The sequence below is a fragment of the Zosterops lateralis genome (genome assembly GCF_965231275.1).
Source record: "Zosterops lateralis genome assembly, chromosome: Z".
Taxonomy (NCBI): Eukaryota; Metazoa; Chordata; class Aves; order Passeriformes; family Zosteropidae; genus Zosterops; species Zosterops lateralis.
This window is the reverse complement of record NC_139800.1, coordinates 27840026-27858832: the sequence shown is the minus strand read 5'-3', so window position 1 is coordinate 27858832 and position 18807 is coordinate 27840026. Positions and strand designations below refer to the sequence as shown.

Below are 18807 nucleotides of genomic sequence, written 5' to 3'. Positions count from 1 at the left end.
CTCACCCTGGGACCACCCCCCCGGTCAGAGAAGACCTGCTCTGTAACATCAGCCTCTGAGTCAAACAGTCTCACTGACCAGCAGAAGATATCTGGGAGGATGGGACAGGGGGATGCAGTCAGAGAAATAATGGTGAGAAGGTTGTTCAGACACCTGAAGGACTCAGGTGTGTGGGGAGGTGGAGGCTATGCTGAAATGGCATCCCTGGAAGGTATTCTGCAGGGCACAGTGAGCCCCAAAACAGAGGACATGAAGCTGCTGGAGCCAGAGGAGGCCACAGAGATGCTCCCAGGGCTGGAGCCCCTCTGCTCTGGAGCCAGGCTGGGAGAGCTGGGGGTGTTCACCTGCACAAGAGAGGGCTCCAGGGAGACCTCACAGCCCCTGACAGGGCCCAAAGGGGCTCCAGGAGAGCTGGAGAGGGACTTGGGACAAGAGACAGGGAATGGCTTCCCACTGCCAGAGGGCAGGGTTAGATGGGATGTTGGGAAGGAATATCTTGGCTTTGAGGGTGAGGAGGCCCTGGCACAGATTTCCCAGAGAAGCTGTGGATGCCCCTGGATCTCTGGAAGTGTCCCAGGCCAGGTTGGATGGGGTTTGGAGCAACCTGTGATAGTGGAAGGTGTCCCTGCCCATGGCAGGGGGTGGAATGGGACAATCTTTAAGGTCCTTTCCAACCCAAACCAAACTGTCCTGGGATTCTGTGATAGGCAGCAGCCATGTGTCACTGGTCCCTGCACACCCCCTGGCACTAACATTACAGGGAGAAGTGATGATCCTCCCCTGGTCTAAGAAAAAAGGAAGGGTTTTCAGCCAGGAAATCACTTTAACATTCTGGATATGCAAAATTAAATGTGTTACAGCAAGAAACAGTGCTGAATTTCAGCAACTGTAACCCAGAATTTACGGATTTAATTGGGAGATGTGACAAACAGCAGCATATTTGATGGAAGTGGAAGAAAAAAAGCCCCAACAAATTGATATTGTTTAAATAATACACTTTATTTTATTTAATCTTAAAATAGTTTAACCTTTATGCTACAGACTTGTTTCAAAAAACAGAAGGTCTCATCTTGCACCAAAAATATATATATTTTATATATATATAACACTCTTTTATTATTATTTCTCTCCAAAGACCATTAAATACTAGATGGAAAATGAGAACTAAATAGTGAGTGTCAAGAAGAATTAAATTTTATTTTTAACTAGAGCCGCACATTTTAAACATTTATATTCTGAGCAATGATTTGTCTTCACTATAGAAGATTCCAAGTTCACACTCCAGCAATTCAGGAAAACTGCTAAACCCTGAAGGTCTCAAGCCAATGCACAGTGAGGCTGATGGGCAGCCCCAAACCAACCCCAGTGGGTTCTGGACCAGGCCCCAAGTGCATTGATTCTCAGCCATACAATGGCTAACTTTTCTCTTTCCTGCTGAGAAGAGCAAAAACCACCCAGGCACATTTTTGCTCTTTTTAAAAAACAGAAGTAAAAAAAAAAAAAAAAAAAAAAAAAAAAAAAAAAAAAAAAAGCCCAACCAGACAAAAACAACAAAACCAAACCAAAACCAAACCAACCAACCAAAAACACACAATCCCCCCCCAAAAAAGACCATTAAAAAAAAAGAATAAAAGAGAGAAAAAAAAGAAAATAACCCAAAACAACCTCCCCCTCCACAAAAAAAAAAACCAAAAACAAACCAAAAAACCCCCACACAAACAAACAAAAAAAAAAAACCAGAAAAAAACCCCACCGAACTATTTCCCACCCATATCCAGTGATTGTGTTTTTCAGATCACTAGCCTTGAAAATTGTTAAGAGAAAATACATAGTGTTTTAAATAAAAGAAAACCCGCATTGGACTACCATATGTGAGCTGTTTAAACAAACACAGTGCACAGTTGGAGGAAGTTTGATTAGGAGGCAGTAGTTTTTATGTACACGTGGAAGTCATATCATATACAAACTGAAAAACAAGGAGAGTTAGTTCGCGTTTTTTCAAGCAAGGACTGCAAACAGGGTCCCTGCAGCTTTCTTCAAAACCAATCTTCAGGACACTCTGTGAAATGGGAAGAAACAGCAACAGGAAGTGGCTATTCCAAAGTTACCTTTACAGCAGGTGTGTGAGCCCACAGCTGATGGAAACATGAGGAGAAAGAAGCGGCAGAGCAGTACAGGGCCTTTCCCTGCTGTGGGACCATCAGGATCCATCCATGCTCCCCTCCCTCCCACAGAAAAGAACTGGTCACTAAAAGCATTACAGACATTTTTCTGGCCGTGCAAGACTTATGTTCAATTTCCAGAAAGCTGGAATTGGGAATATCAATCCTTACCTAGCTGTTCTGTAAAGTGCAGTATGAACTGTTCTGCTTACAGAAGAAACAAAGATGTTTGTTACTAACTATACCCCCCTGCTGGGTTGCTTTTCCTTTATGTGACAATTCAGGTAAATCTATTTTAATTTTTTTATTTTGCCCACAGATAAAATTATGGGAAGCCAAATAAATTTTGAAACCAGCCAATACGAAAGGAAAGCAGAACTTCCCATGTCCTGACCACTCTGTTCAGCCCTAAATAGTAAAAAATCTAATAGCAGAGCTGTACCAAATTCCCAGTAGAAACATCTGAAATATGAAGGAATGTTTCAATTGCACAGTAGACATTTAAAGTGAATAATATCATCTTGTTAAAGTCTGATCTTTGGTTTTTGCCTTGGGAAAGGCTCAAAATGACAGATGAGGGGCAGGAATTTCCATATACACCACAGAAACTGCAGCCTGCTAAAGTTCTACTGATTTTGGTAAATATTCTGATAGAAAGTGTTTCCTGAATCTTGGCATTTCCAAAACTAGCATGAGAGACATGATTGAAAGCCATAGAAATGGTGCAGATTAGTTAAAAAAAAAAAAAAAAACCAACAAAAACCACCACAACCTTAGTTTCTGATCCTGATCCTGCAACATCTTTTAGGACAGAGTTTTAAGCACTTGAGTGGCCCCACAAACTCCAGGAACAGGTCTCAGCTGAACATCCCTCTGCCAGGCTGGAGCTTTGGAATTTGCTTCGAATTTCTTTATTATTTTCTCAGATGGTGAATGACGCAAACAAGCAGCAGTAGAGATGAGGACTATGAGTAAAACATTTAATTCCTCTCCTTCATCTACTCCAGGCAAGACTTAGATAAAGGTTAAAAAGTTCAGCTATAATTACAAAGGAGAGGGATGCTGGGTCTTATTACCTTTTCCTGTGCTTTTGCAATGTTCAGTTATTCCTAAGTCACTACTATTACTATTTTAGCCATTCCAAGCTGTGGGAATTGACCAGTGAAATACAGTAGTCAAGTAGACAGAAGACTCAGCACTGACGAGTATAAACTATAAATTACATAGAAAATAAAAACGTTTTAATTGAAAGCTGTTCAGTGCATTTGTTATGGGCCGTTTGCATTAAAGACAATCCCTCCTGCTGGTAACATAACCAAATCAGCTTGGGTAAAAATACTCCTGGCCCAAATTCTGGAAGTGTTGAATATCCCCCAGCTCCGCTGAAATCAGTGAGGACACAACATTTCTTAAAACCACTGATGCTCACACAGCAACACACTAACTTCTACTAACAAACTCAAGATACTGATAAATTAAAAATGTCCTGGAGTCGGGAGGTGGGGAGAGTGGAAGGATATATGTTTGCACGCAGTATCTATTTTGTTAGATATACACGCACACATTAGTAACTGCAGATGTGTTTTAAATTTGGTGCTGTTAATTCTGGGCAGGAATCCTCCTCGGAGAAGGCAAAACCATTTGAAGTGATACTGTAATCAGACTACATTCCTGTGGACGGGGAGAAATGCCACGTGTTTGTGTTTCATGGTGCCAAGGACGGGGCCTCTGGAGGCGATGGTTTAACCAGTGAACTTGTGTGCCAGGGAGGGTGGGAGGGGAGGGGGCAGAGCACAGTGACACGGCGTTGTTACAGGAGGTATTTGCGCCTGGTGTCCTCGTCCAGAGTGAGGTCCACCACTTCTGGGGGCGAGGACCAGTTCTGCTGGGGAGCCACTACTGTCCATGGCTGTGCGGGCTGGGTGCTCCCAAACGGCGAGCCACGCTTCCAGGAGGACACGCTCTGGATCACCCCTCCCCTGGGATGCACACACCTGCAGTGAGGAGAGGGACACACAAAGGGTCAGGGACACTGCTCAGCTCAGCAACAATACCTCCACCTTCAATGTTTTATCATTATCTGGTTAGCACTTCCCTCTCCAAACTGGAATCTCTGACTTGTAGAGTCTGTGGCATCTTAAACACCCAGTGAATAAAGCTAAATTTAAATTTGGGGGATTTGGTGGGGATTAAATTATTCTAAAGGAATGCCAGTGGGTGTAATGTGATCTTCCTCAAAAAATATGTACATGGATCACGAGGATCTTGAGGAAGCCTGCGCCACCATGTGTAGTACATTGCAGAGTTTCCTGATGGAGCATTACCCACTGGACTTTTTAAAAAGAGAAAAAAATTGAAGAGAGGCTGTCTAAGAGAAAAAAAAAGCTACACTGCAATACTAAATCAAAGCCATATTAAAACAAGGAGGTAATGATACAATAATTGCAAAAGAGATCTTGCTAATTATGTTATTACAGCCATTACGTCTGATTTTTTTTGTTTTTGGTCTTTTTAACTGAGAATTTAAACATGCTGGGAAATGCTCACTGACAACAGTTCAGCCCCACTTCAGCAAAACACTTAAGTTTTAAGTGACTACAGACAATGAGACTAAAAGGTGTATTTGAAGATAAGGCTCCAGTGCCCTGCTGAAGTACAATACACAGGTACCTTTTCACTCAGCATTTTTACCTATTATATCCATAGTAGATACATGACAAATGAAGCACAAGTTAAGAACATTTAGAAAAACAGAAATGCAAAATGAAAGGCAGAATAATTTCGTGTATGATGAAGTGATGACAGGAATTTACTAGAGGCTTTAGGATGCTCACTCCATTTCCAGCTGTAAATCCTACACAGGGACTAATAAAACTTGATACCTAGTGCTCCAAAAATAGTTTTGCGCTTGTAAGCACTGGTAGTGGCTGTTGCTGCTCCTGGCTGCATGGATAAACACAAGATGTTCATGGTTGCTGGGGTAACCTTTTCCCACTTCTTTGTGAAGACACATGTATTTCAGGAACTCAAATTTCCTGCACTGATCAAATATCCTTGACATTTACATTTTATTTGTTCCAGTTTAAATCTGTTCTATTTATTTTCTTCAAAACTACTTAGGTTATGCTCAGCTGTCTTGGTTATGGTGGGAGTTTCATGAAATAAAATGAAAAATCTCATTCTCTGAGCTGTAACTTCTCAGAATATAAATGTCTTATTGCCTTCTCAGACACGCTGCTTAGGTTTAGATGTGATGTTAAGAATGGTTCTTTTATTACTTCTTCAGTCATAAAAACACATACTTAAAGTATATATCCACAAAGAATTAGCAAAAAGACCCTGTAACTCTAACAAATGTACAGGATTTCTTTCTTTAAAAGCTTTCTTTTAAGGAGAAATATTTTTAAGCATAACTGGCAAGAAAAGCTTGTAGGCAGAGCAAATTAAGTAGGATGTTTGATCTGTAGTACACCATTCTGAGAACAGTCCTCAGTGTTAGGCAAAGCTAAGACTAACTTTTCTTCCTGAAGATGATGAAAACCAAGCCCTCTCACAGAAAAAGATATCTTTGAAAAGTAAGTGTTTATCCTTAAACTAGTCACACAGGCTGCCAACAGCAAAACATTCAGTCAAATATGAGCTCAGAGAACATGCTTCCAATCTGCAGCTAAGGAAAGATACCAAGTAAAGGCAATAAAAAACCCCAAAAACTCCTAGGAAAAACTAGAGGAAAATTGGTTTATATGCATGCATGATTGAAAAAAATTCTGCCAGTGAAAAATTAAACAAACTGAAAAATATGACTTGGTGTCCTAAGTAGATGTCAAGGAATATCCCAATGATGAGAAACATCACCAATTCACTAAGAATCTGAAGAACTACTAACTGTGGATAAACTCCAGGGTGTCACAACTCACACCAGCCCAACGATGACATGGAATAGGGAGCACAATAAAAATCAGGATCCAAACACCGCACTAACTAAGCATGCAGAAAATGAATGTAACCCTTGTCCAAATGACAACCCTGCCAGAAGCTCATCAGTATTTCATAACTGCAAGCCTAGACCTGCAAGAGAAATAAAACTCTAAATAGGATTCAAACAAATGAAATGAATGAGTATTCATGGGAGGCAGTAAACACTGGTCTATGGGAGATGGGTACAGGAACAAAGGAAATCACAGAAGAGTGATTTTAGTCTGATTTGCTGAAATTATTTCAGTCAGTATCTACTAAAACTCATTGTACACAGCAACTCTGCATTTAGCTCATGTTTCTAATCCCATAGAGGGTGACTAATATCGAGGCAGCAGCATGGAAAGCTTTCAAAGAGGGGACAGAAGCACAAGGGTCCTCTGTGCAGTGCTGCACAGATTTACATCAGCCAGTTCTGGAGGGTGAATCTGCACCCTTTACCATCAGCACAAAGACCCTCCAAGCCCTGGGTTGGGCTGCATAAACAGCCAGGAGAGCTCTTCCTAAGGAATTGTCATCTTCCAAAAGAGTTGGCCATGCAAAGACTTTCTCACTGTTCTAAAAGCGAAGACTAAATACCACATTTGAACCCGAAATGTTCCTTTTTTTCACATCCAATAGCACTGAGCTGTACCCACATTATCCATACAGTTTCCTGCCTGGGAAATTGGGTCCTGCACATCTTCCTTCTTATTTCTCCAAGAAAGATGCAATGAAGGGACAAGGAACTCTGCCCCGTGTTCCTCACACCTCTTTTCTGCCTCCAAGCACCCACGAGGCAACAGAAAATTCAGAAAGGAGATTGTCTATGTATTGTTTTACCTTGGTTTTATTCCACCAAATTCACACTCCACACTATTAGAAAATGTCTATTTTGTTCAACTACTTCATAATATTTTAAGCCAAGGAAAGACCACAGACTAAAGATGAAGAGTAACATCAAAAAATGCCTACCAAGAAGAACAGATGCACAGGTTTCTGACTGAGAGAGAAACCTCTGGCACCCTTACCCTCATCAACTTTGACCTCTCTTGAATCTTGAAATAAACCCAAGATTCAAAATTATCTGATTTTTAACCTAAAGGGAATATTTTATGACATTAGCCATTGAAAAAAATGATAGTATTTTTACCTCTACTGATTAAATAAAGTAGAAGCTGATAAAAAAAAATAATATTTTGAAAGGGAACAAGAACTCGCATAAAGATTTTCACTTAGATATTTACATATTCATGTATTCCTTTAAAATCTTAATTTTTGATATTGAATCACAATTTTAATCTAATAACTATCAAATTGGTCACTTTCTAAAGAATAATACATTCTGACATCACCATGACCAGCAAAACAAAAAAAACCAAGTGCATAATTTGCTGCCTTTTGGGCATCACTCATGGACGGGCAACTACAGAAGTGAAGGCCAGCACCTTCTTTATTGATTTTGGTAATGCAGACATTCTGATAAAATGAAAATAGTATTAGACCAAGAAAAAATAATTCATACCTGGCATGTTCCTGAACTCCAACAATCTCTACTTCACTGTCAGAAGAAGCAATGTTAATTTCTTCATTGGCCTGGGCATTGCCACAAGAAGTTTTGTCACCTGCAAGGAAGCCTGGATCCAAAGGACCTACAAATGGGGAAAATGAGAATAGAGACAGTGTTTAAAAGCTTACATGACTCAGAAATCACCTGGAAAAGGAGTTTCCCAACCTAAAAAAACCCTTAAACAACACTGAGATTAGAAAATCTCATTAGACCAAGTTTTTCAGCTCCCAATTCATCACCTGCTACAGGAAAACCACTGGATTTAGCTGGTATCAGTAGTTCTGGTGATGGTGCTGTCACACCAATGTGAACAAAGCCTGACTGTTGCACCAAGAACAACTAGAATTTCCAGCTGAAATGTTATGACAGTACTAAGAGTCAGACTGTCTCTAATGTATAAACATTAAGAAACAAAACAATCCAAGCAAATCTAATGATACTATAGGAAAAAAGAGCCTATATAATGGACAGAAACATCCCATGAATCAAGGAAAATGAATTTAAATTCTTCAAATAAAAAACTAGAGGAAGCTGGTCAGTGAAAAAACACAGCAAATCCCTCAGTTCCTGGCAGTGCTGCTTCACACATCTCTTCTAACATTATTACAAATACTTGAAAAGAAAAAGTGGTTTTCTTAAGCCCCATATGCAGCAGGTTTTTTATTACAGTTCCTCAATGACATCCAGTTTGTCAGTCAGTCCAACCACAAGCCCTCTCTAAATACTCACAGCAACTGTGGCACATTTTTGTCTTTTCTGCCAAGTGCTGCTAAGAAGGTTCTTCACCCCAATTAGTGAATCTGTGTTGAGTCATACAGAATAATACTTGCATGGGAAACACAAAGCAGCCAAAATTATTATTTCACTCACAGAAAACAGATTTCTTGAAAAAGCCATTAATTAAAATATACAACTTCTACTCTTTTTTTTACCCAGGAAAAAGAGAAGATGATTAATTCCACTGTCTCTCATTTTATCATTAGCCTGAGGGATGCTGGGCAGCCATGAAGTAGCTGATACTACCTACTTCTGAAAAACCACTTGCTCAGCTGTACTACACAGAGGAAGAGTCATTTGTTGATCAGGAAATTTGAGAGTAGGTCAATATTTTATGTGTATCTAGTTTGAGTGGACACCTCCTCAAAGATGAGAGGAGGAGGAGGAGCAATAATGATCCACAGGATTTCAAAGAACTGATTATACCCCCAGGAAGATTAAAGGAAACAAAAGAAATTAAACTTGAAACAAGTGCTAGGGAAACTTTCTAATGACTGCTTTAAGCATGTGGGAAAGATGAAAGCAAATAGAATCACAGAATGGTTTAAGCTGAAAGGCACTTTAAAGCTCATCCAGTCCAACCCCCCCCTGCCATGGGCAGAGACACCTTCCACTACCCCAGGTTGCTCCAAGCCCCATCCAACCTGGCCCTGAACACTCCCAGAAACCCGGGACAGCCACAGCTTCTCTGGGCAACCCCTTCCAGGACCTCACCACCCTCACAGCCAGGAATTCCTTCTCAATACCCCATCTCTCCCTGCCCTCTGGCAGGGGGAAGCCATTCCTTGTGTCCTGTCCCTCCAGGCCTTGCCCCAAGTCCCTCTCCATCTCTTGTATAGGAGCAGAGACCATGTTTTATGTTCAGCTTTTGGAAAGCAAAGACCTTGGTGATTGGATCAGGGTTAGCAAGGGAACAAAACACGTATCTTGCCAGGTGCCTAAAGGATGAGTTTCCACCTCACAGACAAAAAAAATATTTGTCAGCTGAACTTAAAACAAATTAATAGCCCAGTCAGTCTCTTCCTAGCATTGCAGTTCAGTTGAACATTTCTTGGCAAACATCACTGACTGCCAGGAAGCCCAAAAATGGGTAATGGGTATTTCTTTAATAGAAGTGGACGGGCAGACTGTGAAACATGAAATGAAAGTGCTCAGAGACTTTGATTCACTTGCCAAGGGCTTCACATTGCCAGTCCAATCCACATTGGATTGGACTCTGAGGAGGAATTCTTCCCTGTGAAGAAGGTGAGGTGCTGGCACAGGTTGCCCAGAGAAGCTGTTGCTGTCCCACTCCTAGAAGTGTCCAAGGCCAGGTTGGATGGAGATGGAGGAACTAGGGACAATGGAAGGTGTCCCTGCAGGATATACCATCCCATGGCAGGGAGTGGAATGGGATGGCCCTAATATCTTGTTTTAATGCCTAACCACCCTTCATTTTCTTGACAGGGTAATGTCTGGCAAAAGAGCAAAGCAGACCAGCTCCTAAATAGCCGCAAAAAGTATCCCTAGAGGTATAAACTCTTTGGAGTCCCGAAAGAGCTTCCACATATTACCATAGCTTTAAGTTTGCGTAACAAAAAGATAATTAGCAGTAGCGAAACCATGATTAGCAGAGTAAATACTGCAACAGTAGCTGAGTTTTAATCAGGATTTTAGCACAGACAGATTTGCAGCCTCTGGCCATAAAAATTTCATACTTAATAACATGCCTATGCCATTAATTTCTTTGCACAAACATTAGGATGAAGCCTAAAGTGATGCTTTGTTTGCCCTACACTACCAAAGCTTGCAAAACAGCCCCAAATATTTGCCCATGCATAAAGATGTGACAGTGTAGTAAGAGTTTTCACTTTGATACAGCTGCTTATGTTGTTATTTCCCCATGGGAAAACATTCTTTAAAGTCTGCTAAACTAGATACTGGCTGAAGATTACACTTGTGAACCTGACCCAAGATTTGAAAACTGCCTTCCCAATGTGCAACCCTAGACCTGGCAGGAAAAGGCCAGCACTGGCAAAGGTGCAGTCAGATGTGTACTGAGGCTGCAGGGTAAAGCATGTGCATGAGCAAAAAGAAGAGATTCATCCTTTCAGCTGCTGACATGGCCATAGCACCAGGACCAGATCCATATGAACATTCCCAGGGATGAAGAAATCTCTTGATGTTTCCTGTTTTCTTTTACTTGCAAGTCCCTTTGGATATACATGGAGGAAGGAAAAAAAAAAATCTGCCTGCACTGCAGCATTTTAAGGGAAAAATAGAAGAAAGCTTGGTAGGAAATGTTACTTTTAATTTCCTTACATTCATTTGGTGTACTGATCCATTAGTGCTATGTAATACAGGTGATTTCAGCTGTTCTAATTGTTTAATAAATCCCTCAATAAAGGACTGGGATTGCTAGGGGTTAAATAGCTAACAGTTAGCTGCTGTCATGCAAAAAATACCAGTGAGCTTGGAAAACAAAGGCAAGCTTCAAAAAGGCTGGAACAACATCCAGCCACGGACCACGGTGGAAATAATGCACAGAGATTCTCATACTCATCGTGGACTTGTAGACTCCATAGTAATGGAATATCTCCTTACAAAGCACCACCTAATTGTGTTTCTTTAAGCCTCACAGACACTGAAAAGCAGCTCAGAGCCGCCACAACACTTTCCATTGTGGGTGCCCTGTGGCAGGAGACCTTTGGGAAACACAGTACAAAATACAAACCTGTTGTGCTCCACCATGGCAGGCACGACTTATGTGTCTTGTGCAGCCTGAAATCCTAACATGGGAGTTAAGAAAATGAGTGGAAAGGAACTAAAAGGTTGGCATAAATAGCTGTGAGATGAAGCTGATAGAAAATAATCCCAGCTAACATCCAAAACAATTTTCTAAGGGCTGTTGGAAATGCAGATGGAATATGGGAAAGATTAATGCTTGTATTTTAGAGATATGAAGAGACAAACAAACAAACAAAAAAACCATACACAGGCAATATTGAAAATGAGATTGGGACCAGTTGGCTAGCTGGTGGCATGGGCTGTCAAAATCAATCATTCTGTAACAAGATTAGGTCACTTTCATTTAGAAAAAACCCACCACCAAAACCCCAGACCTAAGTTCCCTGTAGTAATTAGAAGGAAAAGAAGAAGAGTAGTTTAAAAAATTAGTGTCAAAAATGTATTGCACGAATATTTGTCAATTTTTATCACATGTATTTTGGAGCAAAAACCTTTTTAATAAGCACCTGTCCTAATCTCTCGCAAAATCTACATAGGGAGCTTTTACAGCTGTATAGACTATAAAAATACTGAAAGCAAGAAAGGAAGAGACACCAACTGCAATGCTGGCACAAATGTCAGAGAATTTAAACAAACCTGTATCAGCACTCATTTCATTCAGCAGCCCTCTGGTTCTCCAGGCAGATCCTGAGTCTTGATTTCCTAAGGAATTACTGTGCTCTTGAACTACTGCAGCCGCCAACAGATTGTCTACATTTACCACTTCTGGGTCTGAGTTTGTGTCTGATATATCATAGTGAGCCACAACAGGAGGTCCATCTGCAGGGGAGAAAAACAACAAGGGTTAGAAATCAGCACAGACTGAAAGACAAAAAAGTACTCAAAAAGTACAAATAATTTGTTTAAGGATTAATGCAACATCCTACATGAAGCTGTTAAGGTTACATACTGGTAAATTTTATGAATTATTAAACTTCAGTTAATGAACATAGCCTGAGATTGCAGAGACATTTTGACCTTTGCATACACAGAAAACACAAGTGTCGGAAACACACGTTTATCAGAATATCAGTTACTTGCATACTGTCTTTTACATTAACACATAAACATCTCCATATCTGACACTGTTACATTTACAATCTTTATAGGTTAAAACTTCCAGCTTAAAATAAAAAGATAATAAATTACAGGACATTAAATTGGGCAGACGATATTTATCTAGAGAATTTTACAGAAGTCAAATGACAGTTTACATTATTATAGGGATGATTGAATAAAACTAACTTTTTCATAAAACTGATCCAGTGACAATGAATTTAACATTAGGCAACTTTCCTTTCATAACATTCACCTGTCAAGGACAGGGGTGTTTTTCAAAATTGCAATGTTTTTAGGTTGTGTTTATTGTTTTTTTTTTTTTAAGATCAACAATAATAAGAAACAAAATTATATTGTGCAGTGATAAATATGTTTTTCATTCAACATGATTGTCAGATGAATTTTTGGCCACCATAATAAAGGATGAAAGAGGGAAATAAAATTGCTTACGTGATTCTGAAATCTGTCCTTGAGGAGTAACAAAAAGCTATTTTTGATCTGTTTTGTTAGGACTAACTAAATTCTTTGTGATGAATGAAAATCACTTATAATTGGAAAGCATGCTAGAAATAGAAGAGTTTCAGAAAAAACCCAAGCAAATTCAAGGCAAAGATTGATGTGGAAGCAGAGAGAAAGAATAAATAATGCAAGTTTGAGAGAATATGAGTGTTTTAGCTCAAATGCTTTGCCCCATCTGCAGCTCACTGACTCAGTGTGGATGAGAGTGTTTTGGAGCCTCCCGCTTCCCCAAATGAGAGGATCATAACTTTCTTTGGACCAAATCTTCATCCACACAAATGAGGACGAGACCGAAACACAGGCAGGGCCAAAGCCCAGCATCTCTGCAATTCTTTAACTCCAAGGTTCTTGGGAGTTCTGCAGCTGAGCATCTGCAGGACCTTTTGATATGGGTGTGATACATGGAGCGTACAACTTGTATGGGATGATGTAAAAATAATCATAAACTAAGAATGTGTTCAGGAAGTCTAGACTTTCAGAGTTACAAAATTACTAATGAAATATTTTAAAGTTATAAAGAATAAAATTAAAAGCCTTAGGAAAAACTGGATTCTTTCTGGAGTTTTAAGTGGCTGTTCAAGACAGAAACAACACAATGAACTAGAAGTTTCAAATTTACTTCTCCGAAAAGCTGTTTTTCTGAGGTTTTTAGAGCAGATTTTGGTTTTAGGGGATTTTTCTGAGGGAGTGTTTTTTAGTAACTTGGTGCCTGAAATAAAATTCAACTTACTATTTTCAGAAACTATTTTGTGATTAGCAACACAGTTCATCAGAGAGTGACATTTTGCTTAAGCCGTACTAAAGATCAGTTTCGCAACAAGGTATGAAGAAATTTGCAAAATATTTCAGATAAGACCTGCCTCCAAAACAAAAATTCCATGAAACAATGTTACATTACAAACTTAAAACAGACTCAACAAAAATAAATGAGTAGTTAAATGCCAATGCATTAAAGACCAAACTGTTCGCAACATGAAACGCTGATGATTATGACTGGAACAGATTTCCTGACAATTAACTGGAAGGCAATCTTTGTCTTTTTAAAAGGCAATTACAAAATAATGGAATACCGAGTTCAGAATTAAGCTGGCTGTTGTTCAGTTAATTATTTGTGACAGCTGATGATTAAATTACATGCAGAAGTTAGGGCTGGACTGAATAATGAGAGGCATGTTTTCTTTCAGTCTTATCATCAGAGTTCAGTGTGAACACATATAATGTGAGCTGTAAAAATAAACAGTCGAGTGCAGAAGATACGAGGGTCAAGTACAATATTGACTATTTGACCATTTTTTCAACAGATTATCTAAGATTTCAGGAGCTCTGGACTATTCCTTCAGGCCGTTGTTTCTCTTGCTTCTGACTCAGACCTCCAAAAGCAGAAGCAAAACTTGATTTTTAGATAGACATATCTACATGAGTAAAATTGTATTTGGACAAAAGGCACCAATAGTCTCAAGTCAAAATTGTACCACTCCTACATGTATAATCATGCAAAAATGTATAATAAATGTATATACATGCAGAGTGATATTCTCATCACCTACCCATAGAAATAACTTGTGTGAAAGTCTTCATCAGTAGGAAATACAAGCATAAACTTGTTATCTGTAGCTCCACTCTTGTATCTTCCACACTTCCAAAGAGCACACCTTATAACTTAGCTTAAATTCAGTATACATCAAACAGACAAAAATATTTTCAATATAATTTACACACTGTAATTATATTTGTCAGGGTAATAGCTACCAATTTAACAATATGGAAAAGAGAACCCCGAACAAGCTGCCTATTTACAAAGCAATCACAGCAGAGATTTGTTTTTGCATTTCTCAGCCTTGCCTTTCAGGATCAGATCTGGAAATCTGGAAAGGCCCCCAACACCAGGTTTATCCACACTTATCACCAGTTAATGACTAACAAAGCCAAGATAATGGCCACCAAACTGCAACAAATCCTCAAACTCCCCATATTTATAAAAAAAGAAATAAGCATAAATGCTTAAGTGTGTTAAAAAAACACCACACAAAACCAGACAATAAAGAAGCTGCAGGCAAAAACAACTAGATGAAAGGTGCAGTGAAGGCATATAAAAAAATAATCTTACAAAAATCCTCTGTTCCCAAAAGCCTGTTTCCTTTTCAGTGCTGCATGGATGGGACAGGAGTAGAAATATAGAAATAAATAATACTTCCCTAGCCAAGTATGTGATCATTCAGTGATGTGATGCAAAGTGAATGTATGGTACCAAGAAATAAGGACAATGGCTTCAGTTAGGAAATAAAGTGAAAAAATGCTTTCAAGTTGAAAAGGTAAAAAGTATTATCTACAACCGTAGGTGTAGTTCATAATCTTTTCTTTATAATAGACAGTACATGTAATTACTGACTCTTAACAGGATTTCAAGAGACTAAAAAACAGACATCAAGACAAACCATGCCAGAACCAAGACTTAATATCGAACAGTTAGGAGGTTCCTTGGTCAGTAATCTAAACTATCTACTTCAGAAAAATTACATCTTTTGAGAACCCAAGGTAGCTGGAAGAAGTATATTGCCCTGGTGACAAGCATTAATTAATTTCAAAAGCAATAAATGCTTCAATAAGGCAACATTGTAAGTTAATAAGTACCAGCAGCAAAATACAGCTGTTGACATTTAATGCTATAAGGTGGGGAGAGAAAGCCTGCTTTCTCTTTCTCTTCCCCAAAGAATTCAGGGGCAGAGGTCATCACAGGGACAGCATTTCCAAGTGTCCAATTCTCCCTTAATTTACAGAGCTCATCAAAACTAATTCCACTTCAAACAACTGAATGAGAAGTCACATGCACTAAAATCCAGTTCTACACATACCATTTCTCATTTTAAACTTGCAACACAGAAAATTAAATCACTTCTCATCTGCTACCTGCTCCCTTTCTTTTCTTAGAGCCACATCTCAACACTCAGAAGCCTAACCCATACTGTAAGATTCACACTCCTATTATCTCTTACTTCATTATAATGGCAGCACAAGCAAAAAGGGGAACTCAAGTGTAAAAATTCAGCTGTAGGTTAAAAGCAGCCATTCCATAAGAAGCACTGTCCCTCTGCACTGCATGGGCTGTTTATCATTGCAAAGGAAACACAAGATATTAGCTGGCAGAACCTGAGCGAGCAGTTAAATAAATCTGTGGAGACAAGCTGAGACCTGCAGGAGTCTGAACTCCAGGGAGACCCCAGAGCCCCTGCCAGGACCTAAAGGGGTTCCAGGAGAGCTGGAGAGGGACTTGGGACAAGGCATGGAGGGACAGGACACAGGGAATGGCTTCCCACTGCCAGAGGGCAGGGATGGATGGGATATTGGGAAGGAATTCTCGACTGTGAGGGCTGGGAGGGGCTGGGCTGGAATTCCCAGAGCAGCTGTGGATGCCCCTGGTCCCTGGAAGTGAAGTGTCCAAGGCCAGGCTGGATGGGACTTGGAGCAACCTGGGATAGTGGAAGGTGTCCCTGCCCACGGCAGGGCTGGAATAGGATGAGCCTTAAGGTCTTTTTCCATCCAAACCATTCTATGATTACAAGTCATTATTTCACTTCATCTTTCTTAGATTTTTACGCATGCTGAGCAGAGCTCATCGTCTAAGCTCCTTCCCACTGCAAGTTCAGTGTCAGATAATCTCAGCCTGGAAATTGCAGTTTGGAACATCAAGAGCATTGTCTCCCCTCCTTCCCCAGCAAACAGAAAAAGCTTGGACACCACCTTAGCCGAGGCACCTCAATTTTACAGTACTCAAATTCCACAAGATGAATTCCAGACTCAAGGATGGGATTTAAAATTTGCTATGTTTCCTCTACAAGTAGAAGAAAAAAAAAGACTGAAATCTCCAGAGCACTATCCCGATTAAAATAAACCCAAAATTAAAAGCCTAATTTTGGTGGTCTGAATTGCCCTCTGGAGTCATCAGTGCCTCTGCAAGGAAGAGACACAGAGACATATTTAGGTGTGAATATCACCCCAAGTTTTAAGACACACAGAACAGTACAGTAATAAGAGCAACGACAATTACAGCACTTTGTTCTTACAAAAAGCTCTCTATCAGTGGATCTGGGAGAGCTCTGAGATGGTTATTAACCTCTTTTGTCCACAGGGGAAATTGAGGGAGGAAGCAGCCTACAGCTTGCTCAATTCTAACAAGCAGAGGAGCTCAGCCCGGCTGAAAACAACATTCTCCTCCATATATTGGGCTATTTTTAACTAGTGAATGTTTGAGGAGTTTAGCAGCTTTTGAGAACAGTGCAAAAGCTAAAAAGACTACACGCAGAGCCCAGGGAGACAGCCTCTGTCAGCCTCACCTCCACCTCTTGGCTGTGAACGTGGGCACTGATGGTCTCAGCCTCACTACTCTAATTGAATTTATTTCTAGGGAAAAGTGAGACCACGGAGACATTTTAAAATAATGAAAGACCTAAGAACCCCCTCATTTACACTTGATGCTTAAATTTAAGAGATAAGTCCCATTACTTCGAGACTACACAAAACGTAGAATGGACTTTATTACGTATATAAATTTTAAGATCAGATGATCATAATCAAAATAAACGTATTTTGTGTGCCAAAACATAAAAGACTTATCCTAAGTGACTTGCCAAAATAATTTCATAGTGGACACATCAGTTACTGAACCAAACAGAAAGTACTGATACACAAAACTACAGGGTGAAGCGACAGCCTTTTTCTTTCAGATAAGCAATGCAAACCTGGTACTAATTAAAACATGACCCAGACCTGCCATTTCAAAAGTATGTGCAGCTCAAATGGCACACAAACTACCCGAACCCTCAAACAATTCCCAAAGGGAAGTGGGGGCTGGAGAATTGTGCTTTTTTGTGTTGTTCAGCAACATGAAACACTCCATTGCTATTTAGATTTATTTATTTATTCCAGGTTACAGTAGTTACATTTCAAAATTTACAGGGTTAAGCAAACAATACATTGTAAATACAATAAAAAACAAGAGCAGTGTAACAACATTCTCTCTAAAATTATAAAGTGAACTTTATCAGTGAATCCACTTTCCTGACATCTTCCTTCATTTCATGCAGTAAAGCTTTTCTGGCTGGTAGGGATTTTTTAATCATAATAATAAAATAAAATCAAAACATGATCAAATTATTATCTGTCCTCAGACTGGATATTTTATAACATGAATAATATATAATATAATATAATATATTACATTAAAAGAATTCAAAAGTTCAAGTCTTGCTGAACAGCATTCATACTTTCAGGCTTTTTGATGACTAGATGGAAAATATCTTGGATTTAATTTACCAAATTATGAATGAAGATAATAAAGCATTTTTCTTTGTGCGTTAAGCAAAGGCACATGGAATATGGCTATGGATTGAGAATACTGGGAAGTGGCATCCACTTTATATCTCATTACAGGAGTTATTTTCTGTGATGCTGCCTACCAATGCAATATTTACGGTAGCAGGTGTATCAACCAGATCTCTTCCCCAGCTTTACTTGGAGAAGTGTCCAGGAGGGTTTTGAAAACCATCACGCCCTTATATAGCCATGGCAGTTAAAAAAAGTACATCATTCCCTGTGTTAACAAAACTTCCACTAGCAAAAGGCAGCAAACATGCACCCCTGCAGAATATATCCCACTTTCCCAAGCACAAACTGCACCTTTCCATGGAAGGACTCATACAGCCTCTGATGATTCACACTAATCTCCTGCTCCATTACTCTGCACTTGAAATCTTTCTTAACTTAATAAGCCTATTTTTCCATGTGCCTTTATTTTACTGATCTAACACCAAGAGATTAAAGAAATTTGGGAGAAAGACTGATTTCCGGCCTCGTGTTTTGCAAGGTACTGTCCATCTCTATCAATCAGCCTGATTATTTTGGCTTCTACTGTACAAATCACACAGTGCATTTGTTCTAACACATGTAACTGCAGTGGTCACAGTGCAGACACCCATTATTTTAAAAACATCTACTCAACTGGCC

At 39.6% G+C, this 18807-nt stretch overlaps 1 protein-coding gene across 2 annotated transcripts in view; it reads right to left on the bottom strand.

Annotated features, from left to right (window-relative positions):
- Positions 1-1041: 1041 nt before the first annotated feature.
- The window catches only part of ARK2N (arkadia (RNF111) N-terminal like PKA signaling regulator 2N), a 46058-nt gene continuing 28292 nt past the window's right edge, over positions 1042-18807 (bottom strand). For both annotated transcript variants that reach the window (XM_083883486.1, XM_083883485.1), the window contains exons 3-5: positions 11827-12009; positions 7642-7768; positions 1042-4156 (exon numbers count right to left, since the gene is read on the bottom strand). In XM_083883486.1, the coding sequence (XP_083739612.1) occupies positions 3973-4156; positions 7642-7768; positions 11827-12009 (494 nt within the window). In that variant the 3' untranslated portion in view covers positions 1042-3972. The remainder of the gene's footprint in view (positions 4157-7641; positions 7769-11826; positions 12010-18807) is intronic.